The sequence below is a fragment of the Emydura macquarii genome, unplaced genomic scaffold (assembly GCF_026122565.2).
Source record: "Emydura macquarii macquarii isolate MOO-44397 ecotype Brisbane River unplaced genomic scaffold, CSIRO-AGI_Emac_v2 contig_1876, whole genome shotgun sequence".
Lineage (NCBI taxonomy): Eukaryota > Metazoa > Chordata > Testudines > Chelidae > Emydura > Emydura macquarii.
The window spans coordinates 22101954-22121971 of record NW_027132013.1 but is presented as its reverse complement, the minus strand read 5'-3'; the positions used below and the strand labels follow the sequence as shown (position 1 = coordinate 22121971).

The 20018-nt window shown below is 41.2% G+C and overlaps 1 protein-coding gene across 1 annotated transcript in view; it reads right to left on the bottom strand.

Annotated features, from left to right (window-relative positions):
- Positions 1–20018, bottom strand: part of LOC137159677 (cytosolic phospholipase A2 zeta-like) — a 40535-nt gene that overhangs the window by 9391 nt on the left and 11126 nt on the right. The window contains exons 5-16 of the mRNA XM_067558142.1: positions 18004–18044; positions 17304–17346; positions 14871–14937; positions 14317–14486; positions 12167–12280; positions 11499–11536; positions 10253–10388; positions 9219–9355; positions 8140–8362; positions 7604–7718; positions 3449–3586; positions 6–113 (exon numbers count right to left, since the gene is read on the bottom strand). Of these exons, the coding sequence (XP_067414243.1) occupies positions 6–113; positions 3449–3586; positions 7604–7718; positions 8140–8362; positions 9219–9355; positions 10253–10388; positions 11499–11536; positions 12167–12280; positions 14317–14486; positions 14871–14937; positions 17304–17346; positions 18004–18044 (1330 nt within the window). The remainder of the gene's footprint in view (positions 1–5; positions 114–3448; positions 3587–7603; positions 7719–8139; positions 8363–9218; positions 9356–10252; positions 10389–11498; positions 11537–12166; positions 12281–14316; positions 14487–14870; positions 14938–17303; positions 17347–18003; positions 18045–20018) is intronic.

The following is a 20018-nucleotide window of genomic DNA, read 5'->3' as shown; positions in this document are numbered from 1 at the left end:
CTTACCGATGACTTTGATTACATCTTTCAGAGAATCTAGAAAGCTCAGTCCTGAACCAGCCATCTTCAGACAGACATCATCCAGACTTGCAGCAAAGGCACTGCCCCATATTCCTATAGGCAAAAAAAGGGGTAGTGAAGATAGATATAAATAAGGATTTAACACCCTCGTAGGCTTCTCAAAGCCAGTGCAGTTAATAGAGCTTCTACCATTGGGTCACTACCTGTCATCAGGCAGACTGGCCCTAGGGTGACCAGATGTCCTGATTTTATAGGGACACTCCCGATATTTGGGGCTTTTTCTTATATAGGTACCTATTACCCCTCACCCCCATCCTGATTTTTCACTCTTGCTAGCTGGTCACCCTAGCTTGCCCTGTAAGAGGAACTGAGCCCAGCCCCACCTTTGCCTAATTATCCTTTTCCCAAGGGATTGGTTTGGGCTTCAGCCAGTGGTTGGGTCAGGTAACCAGGCATCAGATAATGGTAGTACAGGGATAGGGCACCCTGTAAGAGGGAGCCTACTCTGCTGGAGAGAGAGGGAAACAAGGGAAGACCTAAAGGAGACATCTCTACAGTGAGGCCCAGTCCAGGGTACTCCCAAGAGAGATCTGAGCTGGGTTGTATTCATTTTGATGGAATGTATGGGCCCACAGAGTCAGAGATGTTACCATGACCCTGAAACTGTCCAACAATAAACAGTTTTAAACAAGGTCAGCATTAGGTATGGAGAGGCCTTAGCCTGCTTAGTACCATGGAAAACACACCATTAAACAGCCCTTCGACCCTTTATTAAAAATATAGAAAAGAAGAAAACAGTTAAAGCATTTGAAATGGAAAGTATTAATGAAGGCTTTTATTTTAATCAGAATTCTTATCCCCTTTTCCTTTAGCTGTAGAGAAATGTTATAAAGAAAACCCTTTGTTTGAGTCCTTTAGATAGCATTAAAGATAGTAATAATTGTCCTTTTCGGGGGAAAAAGTTAATTGAGAGGGGCTGAAGCTGCTGTTATTTCTATTGTTATTAAAGTTTGATCCTCTTTGCTTAAAGACAAAACAAGACACACACACAGAAGGGGAGAGAAAAGAATAGCAGAGATGGAAAACGCAACATCTGTTTCTGATGTTGCACCCACTTGCAACAGCCCTGCTGGAAAAACACAGGCACAGCACACGGCCTGATCAGCCACTCCAAGACCTGGCAAACTTGTTCCGGCATTGGCCTGTTTAGGGCACAGCTGCAGCTTTTGTCAAAGGTTCACAACAGCTAAACCAGACTCTTGTTAGACAGAAGGAAAAAGGCGCTGGGTAGGAAAGAGGAGAAACAAGGTGGGGAAGGAAAAGGACACATGAAGGGTGTGTGAGGAGACAGTTTCATATCCCAAGGAGTGTTTGGGATTCGGACGGAGCGAGTGGAGGTGGCAATGTCATCGAGGTCCTTCTCTGGGACCCATCTGGTCAGAATCTCTCTCAGGATTGGGACAACAAAGGCCCAGTAGTGTCACTGTGGATCCCAGGGTCCCTGGATACGGTGGGGGTGGCAGCCATGATAGTATAGCGCAATCCTCCTTCCCCTTCTTTTGGCTACCAGTGGTTGTGCTCAGGCTCAATTCCCCCCTCCCTCCAAAGTCTTTTCTTTTAAGGACCCCAAAAGGAAATGATGGGCAGGATAGCCCATCCGTTCAGTTTTTGTCCACCAATTAGGCCTAATTTCCAATATACCCATTTTGGTTCATTGATTTCCAGTCTCCCAAACAGGATCTTAACACAGTGCTGGAGTCATATCAGTCAGCCTTTTCGTTTGGACTAAATCAGTCACTCTTTTACACCCTTCCCACCAACACTGATTGTTGTATGTGGTTGGAACATGTTATATAACATATATCCACGTTCTCCCACATGAGCTCACAATTAGGATAAGCGTGTTGGCCCAAACAGAGACCTGCAGCCTGATGCCATGACAGAAGGGTCAGAGGAAAAGAGCCTTGCAGGGAGCAGGAAGTCACATGCAAAGGATCAGAGGAGACTTGGTCTGAGTGCAGTGGGGAAGACTCCCCCCCGTGAGCCAGAAGAAAAGGCTTGGCTGGAGCAACCAGCAGTGAGGAGCAGCAGCAATACCATCAACAAGAGTATTAGGAACCCATGGGGGCATAATGGACTGCTGAGCCTTGAGAAAAAGGCTGAGACATCCTACTTTTGAGTTAAACTGTTATTCTATATTAATAAATGAGTCCCCGAGAAGGGGTGAGTATGTCAACAGCACTAGTTGTGCTGGTTTGTTTAACTGAGCAAAGGAGGAAACAGAGGCAGGAGCAGGCTCTAACACGAGATGAAGACAGACCCTGTTACACTACCCAACTTGGAAAAAATGAAAAAAACATCAGGGTAAAACAAATGTCTTCAACACTATCCTGTGTGTCAATGCAGTCGAGCAGCACCTCCACCTGCAGGCATGCAGGAGGGGAGGGTGACTGCGCCAGACTTTCAATGCCCAGGTGCACTTTCCAGGAGGGTACTCCGAAGTCACAAAAGCACTTCAGTGAAGAGCCGGTGAGCCACCACACAGCTCATCTCAGAAGCGTCGCTCCGTAACAAGCACATCACAGAACCTGAATCTACAACTCTGACCCAGAGAGTCACTGCCAAGGGCAACAACATCCCTAAGGCATACAACCAGCTTCACTTTAGTTTAGACATCACAGCTCTAGTGCACTTACATGATAACAGGCACCTACATTTGTTTGTTTACAGTGGAACAAAGGCAAGTATCAAGGCAGTGTTTTTTATGATGAGATGGAAGGGTGACTTTTCTATCACTGCAACATTTAATGTAATATATCCATACCTTAAGGTAAGACCCAAGAGACAGTATAGCCATCAAAACAGGTCATAAGGGCTAACCTTGCCTACATCAGATTAAGAAGAATATTGTCCTTTAAACAGACTACAACTATTTAGTAGTGAGAAATATCACTCTTCCGAGGAGCTTCATTTGGGCCCTGAAGCAAGTCATACTTTTCCCTAGCCTCTGGCTGATTCCCCACTGGCTCCAGCCCCTCATAACCACCACTACATCCAGCAGCAATGGATAGCCACCTTAGCTGGATGCTGCTGCTAAAATGATCAGCAGTGAATAGTTAACATTGATATTAAAATGGTAAACATTAGGTTGCAGAGTTAACAGCCCATTGCCATTAATAGGGGCAGTGTACCCTTCTCAGGGCTATTGTTTCATGCTGTCTGCTTGCAATCTAAGCAGGACAAGATTGTACCTGGTAACATTCAGATGGATTTTTGGTAGTCTTTGTGGAAAGATTTAGCATCTTTTACCTTTCCAATTCTCCTGGAATACATGGGATAACATTTACAGGGCCTTGGGTTCATCAATCCCTAGGACAGTGATGGCCCTCTCCTATTTCCCCTTCCAAAGTAGCAGTATTAGAGCATACCCTGCAGGTAGCAGATCCTGGGCTCTGGACGTTTCTGGATCAGCCGCCCCATGAAGAACTCACTGTCAAAGTCTTCTGTTCGGACAAAGGCTCCATACTTGCGGAATCCAACCTCATAGGGAGTGAACTCACACCACTCTGAAAGTAAAACAGCAGATCAACAGTTATCTCAGGAATACTCTGAAGTGAATAGTCTCATAATCCTATTCTATAAAGAGTCTCTGCTTCTTCCAGCATCACCTACCAGCAATTCCTTCCCCATAGACCCCATATGTAGAAGAACTAGTGTGGCTGTCTTGGGGGAATAATAGTTCCTACAAAGCCTCTCTGGAAGATTCAACTATCTATGCAGCAAGGTTTGGGAACTAATTAAACCACTGGTATGCAGATCCACCAGCCATTGTCCCTTGCAGAGTAGGGGCACAGGAGCAGCAGGAACTACTGCTATCTCAGGGCTGCAGCAGACACCAAAGAGCACCTCCACTGCTGCTCTATGACCTTGATTGGTGAATTCCTTAACCTCATCCCCATGAATAGCCCACGGCACCAAGCTCAGCTATTTGGGATTAGCACACACTTGGGTGCGGAAGGGAAGAGAAAAAGGATTTAACATCTAGAACTGGGGAGGGGTAACTCTTTCAGATGAGAACTCCTTATCTTTGCCATAATTGTGATACATAGTGAGAAATCCCAAGTTGTGGTAATGAGAGCAACATGACTGTCTAGATGTTTGTCACAGAATGGGCTCCCTTCACCCTGGATTTCTCTTTGCTAGCAGTCCTCACACACACTTACGTAAGTTCACCACAGTGCACTGTATTTACAATGTCTTATGCAGCTTCATGTCCCATCACCATAAGGGACGGTTTCAAAGCACCCCTGTGGCACAGGAAAGGGGGGTGAAGTCTCACCTTTCTGAGATCCTGAGCTTCTTTACCCATCTTTCCAGCCTTCCCCGCTCCCCTCCTACGTCCCATTTCACTGTTCCCAGCTAACGAGCTGAATCCGCTTAACTGATTAACCACCCAGGCCAAACCAATTATCTCCTAATTTGGCCCATGACAGGAACTTTACAAAGTGGTGAGCCAGACCTAGGTTACTCCCACTCTGTCACATTATTCAAGGATGAAAACAATCAGTTGAAGCTCACCAGCAATTCCACATTTTTTAGATTCATTTTTCTGAGCAGCAATTTTTAAATATTTCTTTATGGTGTCATTATGTTGTGAAATAACATACAGCTATTTAAAAACAATAGCACAGAGCATTATTAAGCAATGCCAGGACTTAACAGCAGTGTCTGCCTAAATTATTATTGAAAATTACCTACGACAGAGTTCAAATCATGAATACTTATTTATATTTCCAAAACCTAACCCTTCTGAGATATATGGGCCAGTTGCCCAGACCTCATTGCCATTTTATCACTAAAATCCTTCATTTAACCCATTATTAACATTAACATAAATATACCTTAAAGACTAACAAATTTAATTTTTGTAGGCATATTTGTTAGTCTTTAAAGTGCCACAGAACTCTCATTGTTTTTGCTGTATACAGACTAACATGGCTACCCCCCTGGAACTATAAATATACCTGGCTCTTTTTAACATCTTTCTTCAGTAGATCTTGTTATCCCTATTTTACAGTTGGGGAAACTGAAGCATAAAGAGGAAGTACCTGCTCAAGGTCACCCAGCAATCTAGTGGCAGAGATGGGAATAGAGCCCGGGTTTCCTGAGTCCCAATCAAGAGATCCACTAGGCCACATTATTTCTCAAGTAAAACAAGTTTACAAGAGCAATCTTGTCAAGATAGCTCAGAACAGTGCAATGAGTATTGCTAATAGCAGAAATATTGCTCTCTTTAGATTCTCACATCTAGGCTGTGTTTAACTCTTGCCAATTCTTTCTGCATAACACCTCTACAGAACAGCCTTTCCTATCCATCATCAGCTAAAACTCTTCTCCAGACTCTCATCACCTTGCATCTCAAATACAATATCCTTTCCTCTGGCCTTCACAAATCCCATCTTGCCCCACTCATGTCAATTCAGAATGCTGCTGCAAAGATCATTTCCGTAGCCCATTGCTTTGACCATGTCATTTCTCTCTTTGCATCTCTCAACCCCTTTCACATAAACTACTCATCTTCACATTCAAGGCCCTTCTCAAAATAGCTCCCTGATATCTATCATCTCTCATACACTACCAAGATGTTGATGCCTGCCTCCAATCAGCCAATACCAGCCTTCATCTCCCACTTGTTAAATTTTCTAACAGGCACTTTGGTGCTTTCTCCCATGTTCCCCATAAACATCTGAAAAGCTACCTCATTGTTTTATAAATCCCTCGTTAAAACTCTCCTTTGCTGTAATGTCTACAAAAAACTTGACAACTCTTAGGCTGCTGCTGTGTTGAGATCACTGCTTATTTTGCTGACCAATTGTTTCTTTATGCACTGTCTATCTTTCTGTATCCACACATTGTCTTATACTTAGATTGTAAGCTCTTTGGGGGTAAGGGACCATCTTTTTGTTCTGTGTTTGTACAGTGCCTAGCACACTGGGTCTTGAACCATGGCTGCGTCTCTTAGGCACTACTGCAATAAAAATAATAAATAATAATATTGTAACAAAGCTCCCAAGACATCACTGTGAATGAATCAGTTCTACACAAGTCAAACAGACACTAAAGAAAAAGATCATAATAGACAAGTCCTGTTTGAAGTGTGTCAGCCAATGATCAATTATTTTAATTTATGATTTGTAGACTCATTTATAGACTACAAGATGAAGACTTAAGTGTTTTTGTAGTGCACTATCACAGCTATTGAAAATTTTAGACACTCCCTAGCAAAATATTTGGAACACCCAGATTAATGAAGGGATTGGTTTTTCAGCTACATAGCTATGAGAACACGTGGCTTCTGAAGGTGAACTTTGCCAAGTAGTGTCCAATTGAATATATTAGCTGTGGGGCTCCCAAATATTGGCTAATCAGCACCTCATGTCTCATGCTCATTATCCAAGCTTCAGTGAATGGGGAAAGGAGACATAAGTTGGGGAAAGGAGACATGGATTCACCAAGGGAAAGTCATGCCTGACCAATCTGATTGCTTTCTATGAAGAGGTGACTGGCTCTGTGGATGTGGGGAAAGCGGTGGACGTGATATACCTTGACTTTAGCAAAGCTTTTGATACGGTCTTTCACAGTATTCTTATCAGCAAGTTAAAGTAGTATGGGTTGGATGAATGGACTATCAAATGGACCGAGAACTGGCTAGAGCATATAGCTCAACGAGTAGTGATCAATGGCTCCATGTCTAGCTGGCAGCCAGTCACAAGCGGAGTGCCCCAGGGGTTGGTGCTGGGGCCAGTTTTGTTCAACATCTTCATTAATGATCTAGAGGATGGGGTAGATTGCACCCTCAGCAAGTTTGCAGATGACACTAAGCTAGGGGGAGTGGTAGATACCCTGGAAGTAGGAATAGGATAACAGAAGGACCTAAATAAACTGGAGGGTTGGGCCAAAAGAAATCTGATGAGGTTCAACAAGGACAAGTGCAGAGTCCTGCATTTTGGACGGAAGAATCCCCTACAGACTGGGGGCCGATGAGCTAGGCAGCAGTTCTGCAGAAAAAGACCTGTGGGTTACAGTAGATAAGAAGCTGGATATGAATCAGCAGTGTGCCCTGGTTGCCAAGAAGGCTAATAGCATATTGGGCTGCATTTGTAGGAGCATTGCCAGCAGATCGCGGGAAGGGATTATTCCCCTCTATTCGGCATTGGTGAGGCCACATTTGGAGTATTGTGTCCAGTTTTGGGCCCCCCACTACAAAAAGGATGTGGACAAATTGGAGAGAGTCCAATGGAGGGCAACAAAAATGATGAAGGGGCTGGAGCACAAGACTTATGAGGAGAGGCTGAGGGAACTAGGTTTGTTTAGAGGTTTTTAAGCTGCGGCTTGACAAAACCCTCGCTGGGATTATTTAGCTGAGATTAGTCCTGCTTTGAGCAGAGGGTTGGACTAGATGACCTCCTGAGGTCCCTTCCAACTCTATGATTCTAAGTCTCGGAGGGGGAGGTGGGGGAAGGAGACTTACAGGTTTTCAAATAGAAAAGTAAAAAATAAAAGTAAATGTGTTTGATTTATACCTGCAAAGTCATCGCCACTAATATTGGGCCTCACATTGATTGCTGCATAGATGGGATAAGGATTCTGTGCCCCCTCCACTGCTTCCTGTTGGTCTGACAGCTTTGACAGGTCTTTCTGATTATAACAAAGAAAGCAAAAAAGCTTAATATTGATGGCTCTAGCCTACCACCAGCTATCCTCATGCTCGAGTATTCCAGAGCTCTTTCACTTCCCAACCTTGGCTGTAACAGTATCACAGGCTTGCAAAGTAATTTCAAATACATATCTAGCTCTACCTAGCATTTTTATTGATAGATCTCAAATTGCTTTATAAATTAGGTAAGTATCATTATTCCCATTTTATAGATAGGAAAACTGAAGCAAAGTGAGGTGGAAAACTCCCATGTTTGTCCCCAGACGACTTTAATACCAAGAACAATTCTAGACAATTTACACTCAAAAAGAAATCATTTTCCAGAGACACAAAAAGGCGGATATGTTGAGCTCCTAATTTGAAAGCAAACTGCAATACACTTCAAAGTCTAGAATTCTTTACCTTCTGATTTAAAAAATACTCTATAAAAAGGCCCCACAAGTCTGTAAAAGAGACTTTCCGTCCTTCATTCTCCATTGAGTTCAGCTCCTGGAAGTAATATTTCAGTTGTTCTGAGGAAAATGCCCCTGCTTTGCTGCTAGATACGTTATCTCGGGCTTTGCTGATTGCACCTTGGAGATCCTTACAGGACCAGTCTGTGTCTTGATATAGTGCAGTCAAACACCTGAAAAACATTTACATCAAGATCATCAGTGAATGATATTAAACATAAAATTCCAGCTAGGTATTGTTCCTATTGCAGTAACGAACTGAGAACTGTAGAACCTTGACAACCTAAAAGATTAAATACTGAAGATCACAAGCATTATGAGACAGCATTTTAAGTTTTAAAATATGCTGGGGAACCTGAAATCAACCACATGGCATCTCTCTGTCTGCTAACCTACCACTCAGGGTTGTTCCGGCAGCAGATTAACTAACGTGAATTAGTTTACAAATATTAGCTCACTCAACCTTGCAACAGCCTTGAGAGCTAGGTACGTGCTTCCAAACAGAGTCAGAGTAACTGGCTTCTTCCTCCCCGCAGCAGAGAATCTGACTTAGCAAACCTCCCTATGTAACTGTATAAGCTACAGAGTTTTAGATGAGGACCAGTACATTTTTTTTTTTTACATGAAGTTATTTTCCATAACTTTTCCATAAAGGTGTGAATTTTGAAGGTACAAATGTCAGTTAAGCATCCAACCCTCACAAAACCTCAATGGTAGTTGGGCATCTACTTCCTGTTTGTGCCTTTGAAAATCTCCCCCTAAGTGCTTTCTTTCTGTAATACGGTTATATAGGTTCTGTGAGACACATTGCCGTAATCTACCCGATAGCTGTATGTGTTAAAAATAGTAATGAAACTCTCCTTTGAGCCACCCAGAACATGACGACGGTCATCATCTGAGATAAAATAGCAAATATACTGGACCTACCACTTTTCTCAAGATTACATGCATGAAGTCTAGCATCTCCCTTGGAGCTACACTAACCTATCCAACTAGAAGTTTCAGGGACCATCACTGCATATTACGCACCAAGTAGAACCTGAAATTCCACACAGATACGTTGTACAGTCCAGAAGGCTGAGCTGTTGAAGCCCTGACAGGCTGCCATAGAATGATGTCAGTGCTCTGGTCCCACCACCAGATCCCACAACTGCTACCACTGGGACCTGCAGAGAGACGGGAAACCAGGGAATTACACATTCATAGTTAATTTTTGATTGCGGTTTAATTTTCTATTTATTTACTTTTTACTTATATCAGAATGAAACCCGCTAAAACACAGGAATAGTTATACTCCTATTAATATGCTGATTAAATTCCAGTATAAAATGAATCATGGCTGATATTTTAGTGATATAGATCATGTATTATAAAGATTGCAGTATTGTCTAGAGAGTCACCCACTTAATGAAATAAGTTCTGATGTATATTAAGTTACCCAAATGCTAGTCATTTCATCACACGCCTTGCGATAGCTCACGAAACCTACACTGTTATAAGCAGAAATATATTAATCATTTCTGTAGCACTAGAACCTAAGAACCCCAAGCGGAGATCAGGACTCTATTGTGCCAGGCACTGTACACACACGTTCCTTCTGCTCTTTCCTACAGTTCTACTTCCCTCAAACTGGGGGACGAGTTGCACCCAGGAACTTTGTTGGGCCCAAAGTCTGGCTTTATTTTAACATCTCAGAACTATCTTGATAGCACATGATGCCATAGCTCTAGATGAGAGAATCCAATGAAGTACTGGAACCTCAAACCCCAGAAATTTTCATCAACCTTTTCAGAAAAATTGTTGAAGTTTTGGTAAAATTGCTTTTTGCTCCATAAAAGGAACACCTATAAAAACAAAAACAAAAAGGAGTCTGAAAACATTCCAAAATCCAGAACTCAAAAATCTAGGTCTCTAAAGAGAAACTCAACATGGACCATACTGTGAATGTTCCATGTATGGAGGAAAGTCCTGTTGTTCACATACAAAGAGTTCTACGTTGTTTAAAAGATTACGAGTCAATCATAAATGACTGTGCAGCCATCTCTAAACATTTTGCTTCATACCTCATCTTCCCCAGGGGCTTCTCTGAAGTTAAGTGTCTTCTTTAATGCCTGAGAAACTATTTTCTTCCTCTTGTCCAAAAAGTCTCTCTCTTCTTTACAGAGGTCAAAACTAAGGCGTACATCAAGATCCCAAGTGCTGATTACAGAAACAGGAGTTTAAAAAAAATTAGAGGAGTTTTCATAGGTCTAAAGGGTTTGAAACCCCTTGAAAAAAGGTACATGGTAATCTTGTCTAAGCAAATATTCTTAGTAAAATCACTATATCCAACATAAAACAAGATGAACATCATTTAGTTAAAAAACAGAAGAATTTATTTATATTAAAAGTGAACTTCACTTATCCTCACTATTTTAGTTCGTGGTAAATTCAATCCTGCAGTGTCCAAAACACCAGGATTTAATAGTGTCATACAAAAATAATTAAAGTTATAATTGGCTTAAAGAAACAGATAACTGGGCAGGAGCTTGTGTGACTTTAGCAGAGGGGAAGATTCTGAGAGAGCTAGGAAGAGGATGCAGGCTGAAAGGCGGGGTTCACTGTGTGAAGGATAGTGAAGGCAAGTGTCAGGAATAAAATGATAAACCAACTAAAATCTTGTTTAAACTAAGAGAAGAAATAAACCTTACTATGGGTTTGTAGATGAGGGCTGGGTCAGAAACTAATAATGGCTATGTAGAGAGGCAACTGGGGATAGCTTATATCATTTTTTTAAAAACCATGGAACTAACAAAACATGAATCCATCTACCCCTTACCCTCACCCTCACCTGGTGTGTTTCTATGCACTAATCCTTTCCTCAACCATTTTTTTGTTTGTATTAGATTGTAAAACTCTTTGTGCTGGAGCTGTATCCTCCTATTTGTCTGTACAGCTCCCAGCACATTTTGGGCACTTTAGAAATAATAATAAAATACAAAACAGCTGCTTTATGTTTGCATGTTTAGCTGCTTATTTTTTAGGCCTAATCCCTAGGAATTTATGAAAAATTTGTTCAGATTTCAGGCCCTTTCTTGATACCAGTGCCACAAAAAATAATTTCATGGTGAAAATCAAACTAGAATTGGGTTAGTAGAAGAAAAATATCCAACAAGATTTTATTTTTTCATTCAAACCCAAGAAGGCCTCTAGTAAAATGAACATGCTTCAGAAGCAGTTAATACAGTCACCAGATGACAGACTTCACAGTGAGAGTAAAATAGTTCCTCATTATAGGATCTGTAAGGAATATACAAGGCTCTGGCTCACCTCTCTTCAGCCTTCACAGTCAGATCCAAACTTTGTCCCTTGAAAAATATAATAAATCCCTGAATCAAAGGTAGTTTCACAGTAGAGCCTACTAACAGGGCATGGAGAATGCCCTCAATATTGTTATCAAATACTGTACAAGATAAGCACTTCCACCAGCAAAAGCTAAATACACAGCACACCTTATTTTCTCCCAGTGTCTGTTTTAGTGCAAATAGACGTCTCTTAAGAGCTGTTACAATGGAGTAATATAAAGTTGGAGGACGGGGAAGAGTGGAAGTATTATTACTTTTGTGCACTTTTGACTTGTCCTCCATTAACACTCCTTTTTCAGAGCCTATTTGATTCTTTCCTTGCTTCTGCAAACTGATGGGCACTGGGGCTTATTTTGCAGGAATCAGACTGAAAAGAGCACTTCTCAGAATAACTGTGTTGAACAGTCTCTAGTGATTGACTGCCTGACATCATTCCAAGAAATGGTGTCTTCTTGAGGTGTTCATTTTAAAAAGTACAGCAAAACATGGTATTCTCCAGAGTTCAAGTCAGTCTCCAGTTATGTCAACACTGGCTCTTAGTCCCAAACTTTAAAAATGCCTACTTCTAACTGTTGGAAAAAATAGAACTTTACCCCAAGAGTACAAAAATACATGCAAAACTTAGTGGGTTACCTCTCCTAGAGGAACAGTCATGTCTACTTTCTGTCCAACAGGAAGTGATTTAACTGGTACAGTCCCCAGCCCCAGAAGTATCGTCTGCTTTTCTAGGTCAGGGCTCATTTCATCCTAGTAAACAAAAAAGAGAGTAATTTTAGAGTCTCAGAAAAATAGTTTTCATTAAAACAGTAATTGCACCTGTGAAAATATAGAGCCAGAACGGTCACAAAGTGAAGTTATTCACATACTGCAACTCAATAAAATTAGAACACTTCAGAAGAAAGTTTTATGATATCATATACCTTTGACCACCTTATCTGCTCTCTGTCCACTAAGCCATCTTTCCTGGGAGCATTTCCATTATTACAGACCTATAAATAACTTCAAAAATCTAACTGTCTTTTCTTTTTAAAATCAACCTGCCACAAAAATGTCTCTCTATCTTCCCCCTAAATGAGGAATTTTCCTCCAAAAGAGTTGCCCTGGTCTGAGGCCAGTAATAGGCAACATGCAGTGCTGCATCCCTAACAGATTTAAAGTCCAATATGTTGTGACCTGTTTCAAACAGCACTTTATTCTAACCCTGGAAAGTCCTTTGATACAAGACTCTAGAGTCATGACATTTTGTCTAGAAAAGCTATTTTACTTCTTTTTGGGACATTCATTTTTTACATCGCAAGTAAAGCAAAGCTTCTTCAATTTCTGCAGAATCTGACTCGGGATAACTGAGGCACCTCGTTTTACAAGGGAACCAAAAACCAATCCCAATAGACAAATATTTGTGTTTAAAAATTGTAGATTAGTTTTTCACAGAATGTATGATAGCATGGCATAAATATTTGATCTGCATTTTATTTGCACAACTAAATTCATACTGATAAAACCTTTATTCTGTACGACATGATTGTGTGCGTACGTGCGTGCACACACACACAGTGTTACAAGAAGGTTATTAAGGTTGCAGAATCAAGCACTTAGAAGTTAAGAAATACCAGTATTATGGTCATCCATACAACTTTAATTCAGCCCCCACTACATGTGATACAGTCTTTAATAATCACACAGTCTCATATTATTTTTTCTATTGTACCTCTGTCTCATTCAGTGATCAGCCATTCCCAATTTTTTCCTCCTCCCATTCAAGGCCCACTCTCACCAGACTCCTTGTTCCAACCTACTCCTTTCCCAACCCCACTCCCACCCTGCTCCAACCTCTGCATTCAGATCAGATGGCTTCCTCCTCCACCCTGCCAGGGCGCCAGCAAGGAAGGAGTCACTGAGAGCATAAGGGAGAGAGGCTCCCTGGCTCTCCATTTCAGTGTCCAGACTCACTGAGGGCAGCCATTGCACACAGGATAAGTCCATTTTTGCCCCTGTAACCCTGGGCTGGGGAGAGCATGTCAGTCACACGGTGGGGATGATGCATGTGCAGTCTGGTCAGCACTAGTAGCTGTGAGAGGCTCAAGAATGCTCAGGGAGGTTGGAATCTCCTGAGATTTTAGCTGTTAATATCAAAAAAGTCTCAGAGCACGTGCAACCTGTGATTTTTCAAAGGCCTATAACTTGGTCAAATTTAAGCAGATTTTCACAGGGATGGCAAAAGGCACCTCTTGAGACAAAGACCACCCATTGTCAAATTCATGTCCCTTGTGAAAAGCATGGGAGCACTACAGCTGTTCAAAGAAAAAGTCTCCAGATTTTGTTTTAAATGGACAAATCAATGTATTTTTTTCTTTACCTTGTTTTCAAGAAACAGCTAAATTGTTTTGGCTGAAATTTTCCAAAAGAATTCAACCTAAGGCAGATACCCAGCATGGAAAATTTCAACTGAACAAATTAAAGTCTGACAAAATTATAGGCAACTGAAAAGAGCACCGTATAATGGCAAGTATCAGGGAACCTTCATAATAGAAACACGACAAGCCCCATCTATAATTTCTAGTACTCCATGAGAAAATGGCTTTCAGCACCAGTATCTAAGCAATGGCAAACTAGGAAATGGTTTCCTCTAATCTCTGAAAAAATCCCTGGCATGATGACCAAAACCATAAATCAGTGCAAATTACTCTTTTGTCTATTTCATGGACGAAAAGACACTTGGCTTCAGGATGGATTTGTTCCAAAAGTGGCTTTTAGGCGACGTAGATGTCAACACAGATGCTCACCTGCAAGACAGTTATTGTTTGCTCCAGCTCCACCTCCAGGTCTGAACGCATTTCTTTGTCTACATGAAAGACAAATGGGGTCCCAAAATCTTGGTCGTTGTCCGGTCTGCAGGGAATGCACAACTGCTTCTCATAGGCCCCTGGCATTGATAGCTTGACCTGACAGCTCCCTGAGAGTAAGAATGAGAGATTTATTTCACAACCGTTACTGAAACACACATTGAAAACTAGACAATGCTATTAGACGTGACAACCAGACCACAGAGACAAAACTAAATCCCCCAAGTTTTCTTTCATATGACACTTTATGGAAGAGACAATATCATTCCATGCTTAATTTTTTTTTTTTTTAGTAACAGATTAGTTAAAAAGCCGCTACTTGAAACAAAGCAGTAGACAAAAATGTGTTACATAGTCAGTGAAGCAAAGTTCCGTAGAATTAGATGGGAAGAGGCAAAATTCAGATGAGGATCCAAACTTCCTTCAGGATGGGATGGATGTGCTAAAGAGCAAGCAACAGAGAGATCTTTCTTGAAAGTCGCAAGCAGCCCTACCCTTTTCACTCTGCTTTGACTTCTCATGTTTGTTGATTACTCCTTGGAGAGACAGGCAGGGATGAGCCTATTGAAAACAAAACAGATCTGGTTATGAGGTTTGCTTCATTTTCCCACTGAGGCTTAATCCAGTGACAATAAGAAGTGGTTTAGACTAGACATTGATCCTATAGCAAAACCAGGGGTTAATTTATGCCACTTCTAGGCCGGGCAGTTCATAGCCCCAGCACCTCTGGGTTTGTCACATCAGTTATGAAAGTAAAAAAATTGCTTGAGTCCCTGCACCTCTTTCATTACAAATTAAGCACTGGACAAAAAGGTTTGGCAAACAGATTTGTTCATTCAAAAGGACAGGGGTTGCGGGGGAGAGTTGTTTTGTTTTTAAACTGAAAATCACTTCCCTGTGTCATAACTTCCTCACCTATTCTACATAGCTACAGGCTCTCAGGCTACATAGACTTTTTTCTATATTTTATTTAAAATGACTAAGAATGTGCTTTGTGTTCAGATCCAAACACACACACACACACACACACACACACACACACACACACACACACACACACACACACACACACACCCCCTCTTTCCCCTCCTAAACTCTGCGGAAACTAAAAGCTGGCCTGGTTTGTATTTAGATCCAAATCGGAATGGAACTCAAATACAACCTGAGCGAAAAGCCAGCTTTGCACACAGCTGACGGGAAAAATAGATTGCCACGCATCCTAAAATTCACAGAAAATGCATAGGCAGAGATGGTGTAAACACCTCTTATACTGTCTCTCAAAACCCTGTCTTGGAGCAACCATGTGGACAGAGAGTTCAGTTTCCCACTCCGTTCAGTCCTTGGCTTCTCTGATGAGACTGCAGACAAGGGACTTAACTGATGTTAATTGCGCTTATTCGCTTTATTAAAACATGAACATTCCTCCACAACCGTACTGGTCCCCACAGAGAGAGTACATGTCTACCTTTGAGATGGAAGGTGAGATTCCCAGCTCATGCAGAAGTATCCATTCTAGCTCTGCTCAAGCTAGCATGCTAGAAACAGCAGCATAGATGGGATAGCACGGGTGGTGGTTTGGGCCAGACACCTGAACACATACTGGCCCAGACCACTTGGGTATAGGCTCAGATGGCTAGCCCAAGTCACCACTCACGCTACCCAAGCTACACTGCTATTTTTAGTGTGCTAACTTGAGCAAAGCGAGGGTGGGTACATCTATGAGCTGGGAATCACACCTCCCAGTTCAAATGTAGAGAAACCCTAACACACTGCACCAAGCAGTTGCTTAAATGGAAGACTGATGCTGGGAAGCATAAGTCCATGAGAGGCTCTCTCTGATGAAGTGGCCTATAGAATGAAAAGATTTGAGAATGATTGCACTAAGAAATGAATTGATCCTCACCCATTCATTTCACGTACAGGCTATTAGGTAGCCTCTATAGTTATTTTCAGTCACGACTCACCTAGGCTGAATTACAGTCAGTGACCTAGAAGCAAAATGCTCCATATTAGAGCTGTGCACAGGATGGAAATTCCATTTTGTGAAGGATTTTGAGATTTCTCAATTTGGCTTCATGCTAAAACAGAACAAACCCCAAAAATTTCACAATTCTCCATGAAAGAAAAATTATTAAAAAATATTTCATTTCTGATTGATCAAAACAAGTCTTCCTCCCTACATCCTGACACCCAATTTTTCTTCAGAATGAAATTTCAATGAAATCAGCACAATTTCACAAACCATTCAGTTTCAATGGAACTGCAGTGGAAAATGCCTTCGTCTAAGTTTTTTGGATCAACTCTACTCCATATCTTCCTATCCTGTTAATTTCCTTAGCTAACCAGTCCCTCCTCCATCCCTTATTTGTGACTGGGATTCACCACCATATAAACTACCATTTTCATCCTGCCATTTTCTCTGAAGAATTACAGTCTGCATAAGAACCGACCTTCTGCTGTCACATTTCAGATTCAGCAGCCAATCCTGCAGTGATTTATCCCATTTATTATTACTAAGAAGAAATGACTAGAAAGAATGCATGCTGAACTTGCATACAAAGGAGCACAGGAAAGAGAGGGGCAGGTAAGTGTCAAGCACTGGAGCACTGAGGGGTTCACAAAATACCCACTGACACTTCAAAGGCATTGTTTTGAAACAGCATCCTTTCTTGGCTATGAAGCCATCTGCCCTACTGGAAAGAATCAACCCCATCACGGGACAGTACCATGATTTCCAGAAATTCAGGCTAAATATATATTTTTTATTCAAGCCAATACAAGAAGGGAGGTGCGTGAAGTAGAGGAAATGGGATGTATGGATTTTGGGGACCCTCTAATTTTAAAGTGCTCATCCCCTTTTTAACCACTGAAAAGCTGCATTAACTAACAATTCTCTAATGCATAACCAAATAACTCCACTCACTCACCGCAAGGACACCATTGGTGAGGACCTCAGCAGGGGCATCTGAGCTGTGAAGGTGAAGGGTTAATATGAATGAGTTTTTATTTAAATTTGCCCTTGGTTCCTCATTCTGCTGCCCCTCATCTCTCTTTCCAAACTGAGAGCCTGGAAGCATCCAATGCGCTCACGCTCTGTAATTGGACACTGAGAATGGCAGCTCAGTGATGGCTTCCTTCATAGGGCAAAGGAAAAATGTTCACTATTTAAGGAGAAACTGCTTCCTGGCTTTCTGCAGCTGTCACGCACACTCTCTTTCCCACCTCAGTTTCCAGAAGGGAGGCTAGACATAAAAGAAGTATTCTGGATAGACAGATGTACTGTTGATTGTATTACAGGGATTACTGCAGTAGCCTTCCATTGCAAGCTAAGACTTCATCAACATGAGCTTCACCACAGCTATGGCAGATAGACTCCAATACTGTGATTTCCCTTATTGTGATGCCATGGCAACAAGATCCAGCAAAGTGATATTCTGGAGCATTGTCAGTGCTCTAAGGCTAAGGAGGCAGTAGCCTTGAAGTCATTTATACCAAAGCCCAGAAATAATGCATGGAAGGGTAAGAGCTGGTAGACCATCACCGTATCTAAAACAGTAAAGCTGAATAAAACAATGTATTGACAATGCATATTTACATGGAGCAGTGTGTTTAGATGATCAGACTCACCATTTTTCTAAGTAGAACTCTACATCCAGCTCCTCCTGAGCCTTTAAAAAAAAAAAAAAAATCAGACACAGAACAAGATCATCTCTGACCATTAGAAAGAATATGAAATGCCAGGTTCACCCAGCAACTTTACCTATAAGGCAATCTTCACATTAGGGTATAGGCGCTAGAGATTTTTGTTGCTATTATTAAAGTGCAATTATATTCATAAGTGTGACCAAGAAAAAATGAGAGAGAAGATGGGTGAGGTAATATCTTATATTGGACCAACTTCCGCAGGTGAAAGAGAAGCTTTCAAGCTCCACAAACCTCTTCTTCTGCTCAAAAGTTTGACTTTCCCATCAACAGAAGTCGGTCCAATAAATGATACTACTTCATCCGGCTTCTCTGTCTAATATCACGGGACGAACATAGCTACAACACTGCAAAACACCAAGAAAAAAAATGGCATATGACTCAGCTAATCTGCACGCTTTGGACAGAGTCACACCTGCTTACTTCTCTCGCAGTCAATTTTTATTGGTTTTACATTAGCATTTTCAGCTAATACAGCTATGAGTGTGTGTTTTACAGCTCCCACTCTGTGCTTAGTCTGCAGAGGATTTGAGACTGTTAAAGAGATGTAGGTAAAGTTGTAGCAGCAGATGCTTTTAGGGCTGGAGGTTCCCTGTTCAATCCTCTTTGCGTCAGCCAAGATGACAGCCATCACAAGAGGGTGCATTATTCTGTTCTGGATCAACAGAATTACTAGGCAAGATCAAATGCAGAAAGTTTATTACTTTCTCACCACAAAGTAGCTCAAACCAAAACCTCGGCACCAAACACTCCAGTTCAGGTGCTCAGAAATTCTAAATTCTCAGTTTTGCAAACAAACCTCATTTTTATAATTTTGTGACATATGACTATCTCTGTGTATTATGGGTAATGATGCAAGAGACAGAAAATTCATTGTGATTTTTAGACTGCAAATGCAATTTGCAGCCATGATAATTAGAAAAGACAGGTTTTAATTTGTAAACTTAATAAAATAGCTCAAATAAAATACAGAACCTGACAGTGATTTTTTTTTACAGTCACTTTTCCTAATATAACAAAATTTGCATGTCAAAAACTATATTAATGCAATGTTGTGACTGAAATTTCTTTAAAAATAAAGATCTCTATTTCTCGTCATTAGAGGCTGGTGGTTAGTATCTGAAAACAACTTTCTACAGCAATGTTGGATTGAAACTATTATACTGTGCTATTTTCCACAACCAAAGAAACAAAGTGCACTTTAATGCTATTCAAACAGCTCCTACTTCGCAGCTGGAAAGATTGAGTTGAGAAGCAAACTCCTCCCACCCCCTACTTTACCCCCACCTCCAAAGACACGTATTTAGTCTCATTGAAGTCAATTCACATGAGTAAAGCTCCGTAACTGCATGTTTCCAACATCAGGACTTTAATTTGCAATATACTGTTCTTTGCCTATAGAAGTTTTGCAATAGTGGCATTTTTAAAAAAACAGCATTTATAATTTTACTGATTATAAATTTTAATCTAAAGTTACAAAAGCAAAAATTTTCAAATTACTTTTACTAAGTCTCATTTAAATCAATTACTTAAAATTGCATGCACGCATGTACACACACACGTCAGTTGAAGTCATTTAGTCCATTAGCTTAGAGTAGTCAAAGGATCTACCAGGAGGGGGCAAGAGAAGAAAAAAGACAGGAGTGAGAAGAAAAAAGCAGGATAGTGATTTATGTGGGACAGAGTCCTAGAATGCTTTGAATTGGAGAAGTTAGAAGTTTATCCAGATGGAAAGAGAGCAAGTTGCACAGAGTGGGTTAGAGTGAAACTGTAGTCAAAGCAGTGGGACTGCACCAGGATTTTTTTTTATGGTTTAAGAGAAGTGGCATCGTCTAGCAGACTGATCACGGAACTAGGAGTTGGGAATTCCTGAATCCTAATCTTGATCGTTGTATCCATGGGTAAGTTACTTAGACCAAAATTTTCAAAAGCAACTGCTA